The following is a 15,908-nucleotide window of genomic DNA, read 5'->3' as shown; positions in this document are numbered from 1 at the left end:
ATCTTGTTAATCACGGTGTACGTTACTATCTTCAAGTATCCTGTTTTTTTAAAACTGCATTTATATCAGGTTCCCAAAGAGTTACAATATTAGCAATGAATGTTTTAACTGTTTCTGTAATTACCGTTTGTAATTACTACAAATCAAAGTTGTACAAACTTTGGATTGGAGGCTGGTTGAATTATCTACCAAACTGGGGTGAATGGTCTTTTAATCAACTGTATACTGAACAAATCTACAGAGTAAAAACTGAGATGGAATTTGAGTGACTTGGTGTCCATCGAGAATCAAATCTGATGCTGTAGTGTTAACAAGGGACTTCAGGTCCAGAATGATTCTGTTAATCACACGTCTTCCAAATTAGTCAGTTAATGTTGTGGGTCCTGATGAGACAGGATTTAGGAAGGCAGAGAGCGGCGGGGAATGCTCCTGGTGATAGGATCCTTAGAGCAAAGGACAGAAGACAAAAGGAGAAGGCTGTATTCATGAGAAGTGAGCTGGACCATAAGCGCTATAATTAGAAGCTTATAATGTCACCACACTGCTTTCTGTAATGTAATATTTTTGTTGTCTGTTATTTTCCTTGATTCAGGTTTTGTATTTTTCATGATGTAATAGTGAGATCTAGTCTCATTTTTCTGTGTATTTGGATACATTGAGTAGAGTGCTCTGGCTGAGTAAAGAGTTTCACATATGGGAGACTTGAGAAACAAGAGTGGCAAGGAAAGTTAGGTCAGATTATGAAAATTCTTAAAATGTTTCTATTGGACTTAATCCTTCAGAAGTCATTTAGTGTTCTCTTTTCTTTTTTTGTAACTGAGAGCACCATGAGGAAAGGAGTGTTTTTGATGATCTATTTTTATTTCTTTCTCTTTTCTTGGAGGAAGATTGGCCCTGAGCTAACATCCGTGCCCATCTTCCTCCATTTCATCCGTGGCTCGCCTGCCACAGCATGGCCTGATCAGCAGTGTATAGGTCTGTGCCAGAATGGGAACCTACAAACCCCAGGCCGCCAAAGAGGAGCACACAAACTTAACCACTACACCACCGGGCTGGCCCCATTTTTGATGATTTCTAAGGGGTAAAAACTAGGCAGGGAGATTAGGTAAGATGATATAGCAGAAATTCAGGCATTAAGAAATAAGGTTAGACTAGGCTGGCGATGGCGGCCATGGATTGGAAAGGAAGGAAGGATGGATGCAGCATCATAAGGGAAAAATTTGCTTCTTTCCCTTTGTCTTTTCAGCCATTTGGGCTTAACGGTGTTCAGTGCTCCTGATTTATTTCCCTTCCCATTTATATTTTCCTTCTTCCCTCGATAATCTACTTTTGCTTTCCCATTTTTCCCTCTCTTCTCTCCTTTGCTTGCATTCTTATCACCTTCCCTGATAGGACGATGACTGAATCGGGCAGGTAGACATGAAATGGGAGATCTGAGTAGAAACTAACTATAAGATTTACTAATTAGAGTATGTTGCTGCTTAACACATTTTTTTTTAACCTTTCATCTGCAGTTAAAAAGAAGAAAAGAAAGGTGAGGAGGCAAAAAAGGAGTAGAGAGGAAAAGGGAGAGACTCATTTATCCATTCATTCAAGAAGTGCTGTGTTTCCAGAGAAAGAGAGAGTGCCAAAGAGATAGAGAAAACACCACACAATAATTTGTGTTATTGTAGTTGTATCATCTATTTCCCCTTCTAACTCAGTTGGGTAAAGTAGAGATGCCAGATGGGAGGCTAAAGACTAAGGTGAGATGGGCAGTCTCCCTCCCTCCCTTATTGCCTGCTGCTTCTCATATCAAAAGATGGAGTCTACATCCCTCCCCCTAGGCCTCAGTGACTGGCTCAACCAATAGGATGCTGTGGAGGTGACTTTCTGGGACTTCTGAGGCTAGGCTGTAAGAAGCCTGGTCTTTTGGAATATATCCTCTTGGGATGCTTTCTTTTGGAACCCAGCCACCACTTTGAGAGATGCCCAAGTCACACGAAGAGGCCACATGCAGGCCCTCCAGTTGGCAGCCCCGAATAAGATAACAGCCAGCATCCTCAGCAAACACAGAAATGAACCATCTTGACATCCAGCACAATAGAGGCAAAGAGGATTTCAGCCCAAGCTGACATCTGACTGTACTTCCTAGGAGACCCCAAGCAAGAACTGCCCAGCGAATCCCAGCCAATCCACAGAACAATAAGAGACAAGAATAAGTTACTGTTTCAAGCTACTCTACTTTGTTGTGGTTTGTTATACAGCAATAGATAACTTTTTTCATCCTTACACGAGACACAAAGAATATCGAAAGTTTGAAGATTCATGATGCCACCCGGAATGCATGTATATTTTTTACGTATTTTTTTCCTTTTAAAGGTCACTTTCTTATTCATTAGCCTTGAAATTGGAATTTGAATTGACCTTGATCAGAAATCCTAAGAAATGCTTAAGCAAATATTTTAAGCACTATCATATTTTGAGTACTAGTTCAGGATAAAGTGGTATTGATGTGACAAGAATAATGGATGTGTAATTAGAAGATGGAGTTTAAGTCCTAGTTCTGTCATTTATTACTGTGTGGCCTACAACAAGTTATTTCACATTTCTGCTTCCTAGTTTCCAATGCTATAATGTAATCGAAGGTATTTAGTGATGCATGACAAAACACAAACATTCAGCGAATTTCCATTTCTTTCCTTCCTATGAAAGTCCTGTACTCATAAGTGCAACCATATCAGAGCCTATCATACTGCTTCCTAAAACTAAATATTTTTATTATGTATCAAATGTTTCCCTTGATAACTATTGCATAAGCTTCCATAGTGTTGCCTTTACTAGTGTGATCTGCCTCACTTTTCCTGTGGGATAGTTTATTTAATAGATTTTGGGGACTCATCCTGTTGCTGGATTCTTACAAAGACTCTTTTGTGATAACCTTCTTTGGTTTTCAAGGACATGACCCTGTTTCTCGAGTGTGGTTCCCTACTGTAGCATAAATGTTAACAAGTTAAATGCATATCACATAAGAATTTTAATTGTTCATCATATGTTTATGTATTGAAATATAGAGTCGAATTGATATAATTGGTAACATTACCCATTTGCTTTGATTTGAGATGTCAAGTGATTGAAAAAATTTTTAATTCAGAATTGAATTACCTTGCTTATTTGAATTTATCATTTTTGCGTAATTAGGATGAACTAATTTTTTTTTTATTAATGTTATGATAGATTACAACCTTGTGAGATTTCAGTTGTACATTTTTGTTAGTCACGTTGTGGGTACACCACTTCCCCCTCTGTGCCCTCCCCCCACCCCCCCTTTTCCCTGGTAACCACCGATCAGATCTCCTTATCAATATACTAACTTCCAACTATGAGTGGAGTCATATAGAGTTAGGATGAACTAATTTAATTTGCAGTTATCCTTAAATGACTTAACTGATGTCTGCTGAGGTTCTCAAGGCCACAGGATTATGGAGTCATGCTGAACATCACTCTGTCTCTTAGGGTTGGAAGTACAAGTGCACCTTGTGAAGCCTGGAGACAGAAGTTACAAGCTTGATTTTTTCTCCATTAATGTTTTTTTTCTGTTTTGTCCCCCTCACCTCACTCTAGGCTGCGTCATGTTTCCCAGAAGGACCACATATTGCATTTGGAGGTGGTCCTCCTTTTCCAACTTTGTTCTGATTTTATGTCATTTTTACTTGGTGTTGAGCTCACATCTCAGTTCTGCAAAGGAAAGCTGGTTATTTATCTGGTAACTTGTGGTTGGAATCCCCAAGAGAGTGCTCTTTATAGAGACTGAGGGTCCTTTAGCAAATATTGCTTTTTGATGATGCATTTTAATAAGCCTTTTAAAAATCTGGATACCAGACTACCGGCTAGGGTACCTGGAAGCAATAATTTTAAAATAGTGCTTTTCAAACTGCAGGTCCTGACCAACTAGTGGATTATGAAATAATTCTAGAGAGTGTGACAAGCACTTAAAAAACAATGAAACAAAATGGAATAGATAATATTAGAGTGTATTACACGTAAAAAGGTAAGAACAGTTTCATAAAATTTTTATATTCCTTTGGTGTGTGTGCGTATATACTGATTTACGATAAAAAATAATTTATAGATTTATTTTGTGAGTTGCCATCAAAAGAATTTGAAAGTCACTGCCATGGATTTAAAGTTATCTGAAACACAGTTTTGTAATATAGCAGTTTGAAATGAAGCCCCAACAATATATGTAACAAATAAAAGCGTAGATAGGTTTTAGCTGCAAATTTTAAAGGGATTGGCAAGCTACTTTTCCTGAGAAGTCTAGCCCTGGGATGACTGGGTATTTTCCAAAGGGCCAGGAACCAGTTATCCCAATAAACGGTAGGGGCCTCAATGCTCTCTCCCTGGGAGGCTCTGAGGTAACGTTCCTCATCTCACTTGTAATGCTGCTGTTGCCTTGCTGCAGTGGCTGTTGGAAGTACTGCGTCTTCCCTAACCAGATCAGAAGGACCCAGTTTTCCCAAAGTCTTGGTCTGCCAGAAAGATGGCATTGCACTTCTCCCCGATTTGTGGGACCTGCACCCAGCTTGGAGAGCTGGAAAACTCCAGCCCTTAACTCCCCTCTTTGCTAGGGAACCACGTTTTCCTTCCCACTGGGTCCTTGGAAGATGGGAAGCAGCAGTAAGGTTACTTGTGTTTTATCCACACCATGTGCGTCTGTGTTTTTGTGTGAAGGCTGACTCATGTGGAGGAAAGTTCTATGCCTAGAATTATAAAATTAATGCTAATCAGAGTAATGCAGCATGCCACTTCCAATCTGCTAATGAGCTTTGGGGAGAGATGGCACATCTTCCTGCAGCTGATGGATGCCCCTTTTAGAGGATCTACGACATCCTCCCCAGGTCTTCACTCAGCTGGGCTAACACACTTCAGAACAAAATAATCCTCAGGGCAGGATGGGACCCCTTGCTTTTTGGTTCTTGTCCCTTGAATCAGTCTACTCTCTGTGCCACTAAAATGGCTGCCTATTAAACTCATCAGTGGAATCTGCCATACTGTGTCACTTAAACTTTTTCCATCTGCTTATGGTTTTTACTTGTTTTTCATAGAAAGCCCTGACCTAAATCTCTACTCTTCTTTTATAATGCTTTCATTTTGACCTTACTACTGCTGAAAGTCAACCAAACTCATTCATCACTGTCCCTCCCCCCAATCTCCATGAACATTATCCTGTTATCCAGGTTTTTAACATCCACTCAAGAGATTGTCAACAAAAATGGACTAAACCTTTACATGGAACTTCTTTACCCCCACATGGGACATTTTCAAGAATAGGAGCTTTCAGATGAATTAGCAATGTAGATAAATTTGTTACCAACACTAGAATCTCATTCTAAAATATTTTCTACAGCTCAAAACATGGCATAAGGCAGATTCCTATTTAAGAGAAAGGGCCTTCTTTTAAGTTGTCTTGAAGATTCTGAGACTGTCCTTACGAGCAGTGCTATGAGAGGATACGAGGCACAATCTCAGTCACCCCAAGAGTTAATTTAAATGGAGAAAGTGAGATGGTTTCCCAAAACATTGGAATTGATTTTTCCCTGAGTCTCTCCATAGTTGTAGATTCTGATAATCACAGAATATAGAGAAGGAAGAAACTTGGTGTTCCTTCTAACTGCCTCATTTCACAAACCAAGAAATTGAGGATCAGAGACATGAGGTCATTAAAGTCATCCAGTTACTTAGTTGCTTACTTCGACTAGGGTGGTTTCAGAAAGGATGCAGAAAAGTACAAGTATTTGAGAGCTAGTTAGGGACTGTATTAATCAACACTGTAATAATCAGCTCTGTGTCCTTGGGTGCTGCGACAGCTGGGGGTCCACTGCTGCAGCTGACAAATAAAGTGTGAGGAAGAAACAAAAACTGAGGGAGTCCATCGCCACTAGACCTGCCTTATAAGAAATGTCAAAAAGAGCTCTCCTGTCTGAAATGAAAAGGCAAAGGATACAAAGCTTTAAACAAGTTGATAAATAGATAAAATCAGAAAACTGCAACTCTGTATCAGAACATGTTAGTAAACAATTATGATGCAAAGGTTAAAGGGAAAGAAAGCATTAAAAATAACATTAACCGTTCCAATTTGGTAACAAATTCACAATACAGAAAGAAAGAATTTTGACAACAAAAATAGCAAGGGAAGAAGAAAAGGACAGAACTTGCCTAGTCAAATGAAGCAAAAATGCTATCAGCAGAAAAAGAACTATCTCATCTGTGAGACCTTTTATACAAACCTCATGGTAACCACAAAACAAAAATTAAGGCAGAGTCACGAAACATAAAAAAAGAGGAAACTGAAAAACACATCACCAAAAACCGTCAAGCTGAAATTGTAGTGAGAAACACAAGGAAAAAGAAACAAAGGAAATATAGAGCAACCATAAAACAAAAGATAAAATGGCAATAGTAAGTCCCTATATATCCATAATCATCCTAAATGTAAATGGATTGAATGCACCAATGAAAAGACAGAGAGGCTGGACAGGTTAAGAAAAAGACCCAAAAATGTGCTGCCTCCAGGAGACCCATCTCAGCTCTAAAGAAAAACATAGGCTCAGAGTGAAGGGGTGGAAGATGATACTCCGACCAAATGACAACCAAAAGAAAGTGAGTGTAGCCATAATTCTATCAGACGAAATAGACTGCAAGCCAAAAAAGACAAGAGACAAAGATGGGCATTATATAATGATAAAGGGGATAATCCATCAAGAAGACATAACATTTATTAATATATATGCACCTAACGTAGAAGCACCAAAGTCTATAAAACAACTATTAACAGATCTAAAGGGAGAAACTGACAGCAACACCATAAGAGTAGGGAACTTTAATACCCCACTTACATCAATGGATAGGTCTTCTAGAGAGAAAAATCAACAAAGAAACGTTGATCTTCAATGAAACACTAGACCAGATGAATTGAACAGATACATATATAATATTCAATCCAAAAGCAGCAGGATATACATTTTCTCTCAAGTACACATGAAACATTCTCAAAGATCCACTGTTTGTTGGGAAACAAAACAACTCCCAATAAACTTAAGAAGACTGAAAAGATATCAAGCATCTTTTCCAACCACAATGGTATGAAACTAGAAATCAACCACAAGGAGAAAGCTGGAAAAGTCACAAATATGTGGAGCCTAAACAACGTGCTATTCATTAACTATTGGAACAACAACAAAATTAAAGGAGAAATGGAAAAATATCTGGAGGCAAATGAAAAGGAAAATACAGTGTACCAAAATCTATTGGATACAGCAAAAGCAGTACTAAGAGGGAAGTTCCTAGCAACACAGGCCTACCTTGTGAGACAGGAAAAATCTCAAATAAACAATCTAACAATACATCCAACAGAATCAGAAAAGAAGAAAAATGAAGAGCCCAAAGTCAGGAGAACAAAGGAACTACTAGAAATCAGAGCTGAAATAAATGACATGGAGAGTAAAAAGAAAATAGAAAAGATCAGCGAAACTAAGAGCTAGTTCTTTGAAAATATAAACAAAATTGACAAACCTTTAGGTAGAATAAGACAAAAAGAGAGAAGCCTCAAATAAATAAAATCAGAGAAGAAATCACAAGCAATATAACAGAAATACAAAGGATTACAACAGTATTCTTTATCAATGTTATAAACTACATTAACAAAATGAAGAATAAAAATCACATGATCATCTCAACAGACGCAGAGAAAGAATTTGACAAGATTCACCACATATTTATGATAATAACTCTCAATAAAATAATTATAGAAGGAAAGTACCTCAACATAATAAAGGCCATATATGACAAACCAACAGCTAACATTATACTCAATGGTGTAAACTGATAGCTATCCCTCTAAGAGCAGGAACAAGACAAGGATGCCCACGCTCACCCTTCTTAGTCCTAGCCAGAGCAATCAAGTAAGAACAATAAATAAAACATATTCAAACTGGAAAGGAAGAAGTAAAACTGTCACTACTTGTGGATGATGAGATTTTACATATAGAAAACGCTAAAGAATCCATCAAAAAACTAAAAACAAACGAGCAGAAATAAAAAATCAAGAATACAATCCTATTTACAATCACAAAAAGAATTAAGTGGGTAGGAATAAATTTAACCAATGAGGTGAAAGACCTATACACTGAAGACTATAAGACATTGTTGAAAGAAATTAAAGAAGACATAAAGAAATAGAAGGATATTCTGTGCTCATGGATTAGAAGAATCAACATAGTGAAAAAGTCCATGTTACTTAAAGCAATCTGCAGATTCAATGTAATCCCTATCAAAACCCCAATGACATTTTTCACAGAAATAGAAAGAAGAATTCTAAAATTTACTGGAAACAACAAAAGTCCCCAAAGAGCCACAGCACTCCAGAGAAAAAAGAACAAAGGTGGAGGCATCGCATTCCCTAATTTCAAAGTATACTACAAAGCTGTATTAATCAAAACAGCACGATACTGGCAGAAAAGCAGACACAGATCAATGGAACAGAATTGATAGCCAAGAAATAAACCCATACATTTAGGAACAGCCAATTTTCAACAAAGGAGCTAAGAACATACAATGGAGAAGGGAAAGTCTCTTCAATAAACACTGTTGGGAAAACGGACAGCCGCACACAAAAGAATGAAAGTAGACCATTATCTTACACCATGCACAAAAATTAACTCAAAATGGATTAAAGACTTGAATGTAATACCTGAAACCATAAAACTCCAAAGAAGAAAACATAGGCAGTAAGCTCTTTGCTATCATTCTTAGCAGTGTCTTTTTGAATATGTCTCCTCAGGAAAGGGAAACAAAAGAAAAAATAAGCTAATGGGACTACATCAAACTAAAAAGCGTCTGTATGGCTAAGGAAACATCAATACAATGAAAAGACAACCTAGCAATTGGAAGAAGATATCTGTGAATCATTTATCCAATAAGGGGTTGCTATCCAAAATATATAAAGAACTCAACAACAAAAGAACAAACTTAGTCAAGAAACGGGCAGAGGATTTGAACAGACATTTTCCCAAAGATATACAGATGGCCAACAGGCACATGAAAAGATGTTCAACATCACTAATTATTAGATAAATACAAATCAAAACCACAATGAGATATCACCTCATGCCCATCAGAATGGCTATTACTAAAAAGACAAGAAATAAGAAGTGTTGGAGAGGGGCCAGTGCCATGGCCGAGTGGTTAAGTTCGTGTGCGCTACTCACTTCAGCAGCCCAGGGTCTTGCCGGTTTGGATCCTGGGCCTGGACACGGCACCACTCATCAAGCCATGCTGAGGTGGCATCCCACACAGCACAGCCAGGATATACAACTAGAATATACAACTATGTACTGGGAGGGTTTTGGGAGAACAAGAAGGAAAAAAAGATAGACAACAGATGTTAGCTCAGGTGCCAATCTTTACAAAGAAAACAGAAGTGTTGGAGAGGATGTGGAGAAAAGGGAGCCCTCATACACTGCTGGTGGGAATGTAAATTGGTGCAGCCACTGTGGAAAATAGTACAGAGATTCCTCAAAAACTTAAAAATAGAATGACCAGGCATGACATCAGCATCACGGCGGAGTGAGCTCTTCCCTTAGACTCTCCTCCCTAAGAAAGAATGAAAAGGACATTCATAAACCAACAGAGGACAGGCACACAACACAAAAGACATCTGAGAGACCCATGCAGCCAAATGCCTGAAGGTGGAGGTGCTGGACCCCCCAGGAGGAAGGAGGAGGAAGTAAGGGGATCTCCTCTCCCTCCCCAGCAATGACCTAGGGCACAGGACCATGCACAGCTCTGAGAAAAGAGGGGCCTGGGGGGAGACTCTGTAGGAATGCCTTCGCTCTCCAAGTTCCCTCACATCCCATAGGAAAGCTCCACAGAGGAGGCTAAGCTATTGTGGGGTTGTCTTCATGAAGCCAGCACGCCAGGAGGACAGACAGCGAGGGCAAACAGAGAACACCCACGGGATGGCACATGCAAAAGAAGTGCCCCTCCCCCTGCTGGGCTCACAAGCTCAGCCAGTCAGCCAGGGCAAGGGACCCCGTCTAGAGTGCCCGTGCGTACATTAGCAAAGCAGCAGCTACAAGCAGGCAATCGCAGATGGGTCCTGTCAGCATAGATTCCAAAGGACAAGCACAGACACCAGGGATCACAGCAGGCTCAGAATACACAGCTCCTGAACCTCCTCCAGTGGTGGCAGGTGGAATCTGCAACCAGATACTATCTATGTGAAGGCACAAACCAACCCCATCAAATAGTATGAAGAAATATATTAATAGTCCAGACCAGAAGGAAAATGAAAAGCACCTAGAAATCAATCCTGAAGGCACACAAATTTACAATGTAAACGACAGAGAATTCAAAATAGCTAACATTAAAAAACTCAACGAGTTACAAGAAAATTCAGATAGTTCAATTAAATCAGGAATAAAATTAATAAACAGAGGGAATACTTCACAAAAGAGATTGACCCTACAAAGAGAAACCAATCAGAAATGTTGGAGATGAAAAACACAATGAGATAAAGAAAAATCTGGATACCCTGAATTACAGAGCTGACGTTATGGAAGACGGAATTAGCAATCTGGAGGACCGAAATATAGAAAGGCTTCAGATGGAGGAGGAGAGAGAATTAAGACTAAAAAGAACCGAAGAAATTCTCTGAGAAATATCTGATTCAATTAGGAAATGCAACATAAAAACTACGGGTATTATAGAGGGAGAAGGGAGGGAGAAAGGAGCAGAAAGTCTGTTCAAACCTGGAAAAGGAGCTGGAATTACAAGTAAAAGACGCTAACAGAACTTCTGATTACATCAATGTAAAAAGACCTACTCCAAGGCATAGAGTAGTAAAACTGGCAAAAGTCAGTGACAAAGAAGAAATATTTTTAAAGGCAGCAAGGCAGAAGAAAATAACTTACAAAGACCATATCAAACTTTCAGGAGATTTCTCAGCAGAATCTTTACAGGCTACGAGAAGGTAGAATGAGATATTCAAAATTCTGAAAGACAAAAACCTTCAGCTGAGAATACTCTATCCAGGGAAAAATATCCTACAGATATGGTGGAGAAATACAAACTTTCCCACATAAACAAAAGCTGAGGTAGTTCATCACCACAAGACACCCCAAACAGGAAATGCTCAAGAAGACCTTCATACCTGAAAAAGAAAAAAAAGAGTTCACAAAGCCTTGAGCAAGGAGATAAATAGGCAGCCAAAGTCAGAAAATTGCAGCTCTCTACCAGAAGAGGTTAGCAAAAACTTAATTATGACATGAAAGGTAAAGGGAAGGAAAACATCAAAAATAACTATAATCTTGTGATTTTAACCACAAAATCACAACACAAAACAGAATGTGTTATGACCAACAAATCAGAGGAAGAGGAAAGGGATGGAACTGGCTTAGACCAAGGAAATAAGAGGCTATCAGAAAATGGTATATCTCATCTACGAGATTTTTTATACAAACCTGATGGTAACCACTAAACAAATAATCAGAACAGAGACACAAATGATACAGAAAAAAAGAAAACTGAGGGGCTGTCCCAGTGGCATAATGGTTAAGTTCACATGCTCTGCTTCAGCCACCCAGGGTTTGCAGCTTCAGGTCCCAGGCACAGACCTATGCATCTCTCATCAAGCCCTGCTGTGCTGGCATCCCACATACAAAAAACAGAGGAAGATTGCCACAGATGTTAGCTCAGCAACAATCTTCCTCAAGCTAAAAAAGAGGAAGATTGCTTACAGGTGTTAGCTCAGGGCCAGTCTTCCTCACACACAAAAAAGAGAAAACTGAGAAAACCATCATAGAGAACTACCAAACTGAACTGGCAGTCCAAAATACACAAGACAAGAAACAAGGGAAATACAGAGCTGCAAAACAAGTGATAAAATGGCAGCGTTAAGCCCTTATATATAAATAATCACTCTAAATGTAAATGGATTGAATTATCCAATCAAAAGACAGAGTGGTGGGATGGATTGAAAAACAAGACTCATCAATATGCTGCCTCCAGGAAACACTCTTAGCTCTAAAGACAAACACAGGCTCAGAGTGAAGGGACGGAAGATGATACTCTAAGCTAATGGCAAACAAAAGAAAGCAGTTATTGCAATACTTGTATCAGACACAGTAGACCTCAAGATAAAAAAGGCAATGAGAGACAAAGAGGGGCAGTATATAATGGTAAAAGGGACACTCCAACAAGAAGACATAACACTTATAAATATACGTGTACCCAACAAAGGAGTACCAAAGTACATAAAGCAACTATTAACAGACCTAAAAAGAGATATTAACAACAACATAATAATAGCAGGGGGCCCCAACAGTCTACTTACATCGATGGATAGATCATCCAGACAGAAAGTTAACAAGGAAATAGTGGAATTAAATGGAAAACTAGACGAGATGGACTATATAATAGATATATATGGAACATTCTGTCCAAAAATAGCAGAATACACATTCTTCTCAAGTGCACATGGAGCATTCTAAGGACAGACCATATGTTTCGAAACAAGATAGGCCTCAATAAATTTAAGAAGATTGAAATCACATCAAGCATCTTTTCTGACCAAAATGCTATGAGACTAGAAATCAGCTACAGGAAAAAAGCTGGGAAAGTGACAAATATGTGGACACTAAACAACATGCTACTGAACAACCAATGGATCATTGAAGAAATTAAAAGAGAAATCAAAAAATATCTGGAGACAAATGAAAATGAAAATACACCATACCAACTCATATGGGATGCAGAAAAAGTTGTCCTATGAGGGAAATTCATAGCAATACAGGCCCAGCTTAAAAAAACAAGAAAGATCTAAAATAAGCAATCTTAAAATACAGTTAGAAAATGGAGAACCAACAAAGCCCAAAGTCAGCCGAAGGAGGGAAACAATAAAAATCAGAGCAGAAATAAATGAAATTGAAACCAAAAAAGAAAAAAGAACAGTAGAAAAGATCAGTGAAACAAAGCGCTGGTTCTTTGAGAAGATATGCAAAATTGACAAACCCTTAGCCTGACTCTCTAAGAAAAAAAGAGAGAAGGCTCAAATAAATAAAATTAGAAATGAAAGAGGAGAAATTACAACAGATACCACAGAAATATAAAGGATTATAAGAGAATACTATGAAAAACTATATAGCAACAAACTGGACAATCCAGAAGAAACAGATAAATTCTAAGACTCATACAACTTCCCAAAACTGAATCAAGAAGAAACAGAGAATCTGAATAGCCCAATCACAAGTAAAGAGATTGAAACAGGTAGCTTAGTGGGAAACTACTTACCCTGACAAGGTTACCCACTCAAAGCTAACAGCCAACATCACAATTAATAGTAAAACACGCTATATTTTTCCTCAAGACTGACTTGATTTCTACTATTTCAACTTCTCCTTTTCCTTTAATGCATGGATCCTGCTAAACCTTATAAATCCATTACAATATAAAGTGGGGAATGAATAAAGAGCTCACCTGAGGGATGTTCACTCTCTGTGGCTCCTGGGCGAGTACAGAGGACTGTGGTTCAGCTGAGGGGACAGAAAGAAGACAGGGGTCCTGAGATTTAGCTGTCTTACAGCTCTTAGATTCACCTCCTCAAATCTCAGCACCCCAGTTGGGGATCATCCTCCCCATAGGCACAGGGCCCTCTGGGCCTTGAAAAGGCACAAGAAGGATCATGGACAGGCAGCAACACCTGTCTTTGTGTGATTCTGAAATGACCATGGAGCTGAAATCTGCAGTTTTTTACTGAGTGAACATAAACTTTACTCGATTGATTTAACAATAACGCATGCGTCCTTCTGGATAACAGAAAGAAATAAAAACAACCGATCAGTTGAATTAAAGTACGCCAAACGACAAGACACTATTCCTTCATTAAAGTTAACTTAGCAGAAAAATGCTCAGTATGCATCATTTATCTATTTTTCTCAGTAATATTATTCAACCCCTGGTATACACAATCCACGGAAAGCCTAGTAAAAGAGATGGGAGGATTTAAGGCAGGAATTTGTAATTGTTCATTTCAGCTGGGAAGTATTTCTCAAAAGGCCCTTTCGATAGATGCTTTTGGTAACTTACCTGTGAGAGAGTGAACTGTCACAAACTGCGTTTCCCTGGACAAGTCACTGAAATTTTCAGGCCCAATGTCTTTAAATCTTTCAAAAGAGTTAGAAGTAGGTGACCTTGGAAAACTCTTCACAGATCATCATTCTTGGATCCTGTGACATCAGGATAACGTCACTAATGTCACATGTGGTGGTGGACATGTGTGACAGCAGCGCATCTGTAAATAGCGGGGGCCATTTAAGGGGACCGGAGACAGAACTTCCTCCCTCTGCCTGGTTGTCCCTTACCCCCAGACCTTGCCCTCACGGCTCTCCAACAAAGCAGGCTTTCCTGAGCAGCCTGCCCCTGGGCCACCCCAGCTCACCTGTACTTCCCAGGGACGGCCCAAATGCCCCACTGTCACACAGTGTGGTGGCTCCTGAAGGTGGCATCATCAAGTCTGGTTCATTCTGGGCAGGAGGATCAAGACCTGCTTCTGATCTTGCAAATCTAGCATCTGCTCCTTTCTGGGCTCTTGTCTCTGCTCTGAAGCTCTGGAGAGAGGTCTAAGGTCAGAGGGGCGCTCTCTTCCAGGTAAGACTCCCTCACAGAGGCCCCCTGCTTCCTGCCTCACAAGGGCTGGTTTGTTTCAAGGCAACTGGGACATGGATCTGAGAAATAAATTCATCTTAGGGGCAAAAAGGCTGACTCTTAGAATTCATTATAACGTCAGACTTCAAGGACAGAAAGCCTGACAATGCAGAGGGGGCCAGGCACCTCTGTCTGACCCAAGGGACCTGAAGAGACACTAGAAATCCCAGGATACATGTGACACATGGTGGGATTCCATCCACATCCTTTCCTTTACATCCCTGGGGACGCAGGGACAGGCCATGTTCCTAAGTGCTGTGAAGGCTGTAATGCCAGTCTTGGGCAGGTGTGACATCAGACAAAGCCTGAGACTGAAGCCAAGCACACCTGCCCTCGAATCCAAATTCCCTGGCTGGGAGCTCCTGACTCGAGCACATCGGGCCACCGACCCGAGCCTCGGTTTCTGGTGAAGTGGTTGTCAGGGTACATTAAACTATCCAGTAAAAAAACAAAGCGTCCTCTAACTATAACAGCAGTTGTCACTTACTTAAGGCTTCCTACCTGGCACTTGTCTAAAATAGTGATCTATGTTTCCAAACGTCGCCGTGAAACAATCATTATTAATATTTATAGATGAGAACCCTGACTCTCGCCCAGGTTCCTTCTGTCGCCCCTGCTAACAGGTGACAGAGCTGGCACTGACCGGGCCTGTAGTGCTCCAGAGCTCGGGCTCCACCGCAGACCCACGGTCACCGTCCGCCTGATAAACGCACTCCTCCCTCCCGCACCCACCGCCGCCGACATGGGCTTCTCTCCGGTCGGGCTGCAGGCGGGCTGGTCACACGATCCTCGGGCATCCCGGACCGCCCCGAACACCTGCGCCCCCCGGCAGCCCGAGGGCCGGGGTCTCCCCCATCGGCCTTACCCGCTCTGACGGCCCGCCCGGGTTTATACACCGCCGCGGGGGGCGACGAGGTCCCAGACACTTCCTGCTCCCATCCCCAAGCACAGGCACACCCTTCCCAGCTAGTCCCTCGCCCTCGGTGCGCACCCTGCATTTTCCGAGCACACCCCAAAGTTCCCCAACGGTTCTCTGGAGTCCTGAGAAGACAAACGAGGAGGCTACGGCTGCACATGCGCAGAAGGAGCGTGGCGTCCCCTTCCCGGAGTCCAGGCGGTGAACCTCACCTATTTAAAACTACATTTCCCATAGGCCTCCGCGTCTA

At 40.5% G+C, this 15,908-nt stretch overlaps 1 protein-coding gene across 50 annotated transcripts in view; it reads right to left on the bottom strand.

Moving 5' to 3' along the window:
* LOC138919032 (ATP-binding cassette sub-family D member 2-like) overlaps positions 1-15,908 on the bottom strand; it is a 333,145-nt gene that overhangs the window by 178,641 nt on the left and 138,596 nt on the right. For 42 of the 50 annotated variants that reach the window (XM_070242944.1, XM_070242945.1, XM_070242959.1 and 39 more), the window contains exons 8-11: positions 14,477-14,645; positions 14,125-14,329; positions 13,516-13,571; positions 3,428-3,525 (exon numbers count right to left, since the gene is read on the bottom strand). In XM_070242944.1, the coding sequence (XP_070099045.1) occupies positions 14,214-14,329; positions 14,477-14,645 (285 nt within the window). In that variant the 3' untranslated portion in view covers positions 3,428-3,525; positions 13,516-13,571; positions 14,125-14,213. The remainder of the gene's footprint in view (positions 1-3,427; positions 3,526-13,515; positions 13,572-14,124; positions 14,330-14,476; positions 14,646-15,908) is intronic. The other 8 variants (XM_070242946.1, XM_070242948.1, XM_070242988.1 and 5 more) reach the window with 4 other exon arrangements.

This window comes from Equus caballus, chromosome 19 (genome assembly GCF_041296265.1).
Source record: "Equus caballus isolate H_3958 breed thoroughbred chromosome 19, TB-T2T, whole genome shotgun sequence".
Lineage (NCBI taxonomy): Eukaryota > Metazoa > Chordata > Mammalia > Perissodactyla > Equidae > Equus > Equus caballus.
The sequence above is the reverse complement of the archived record's forward strand: the minus strand, read 5'-3'. Positions and strand labels throughout refer to the sequence as shown.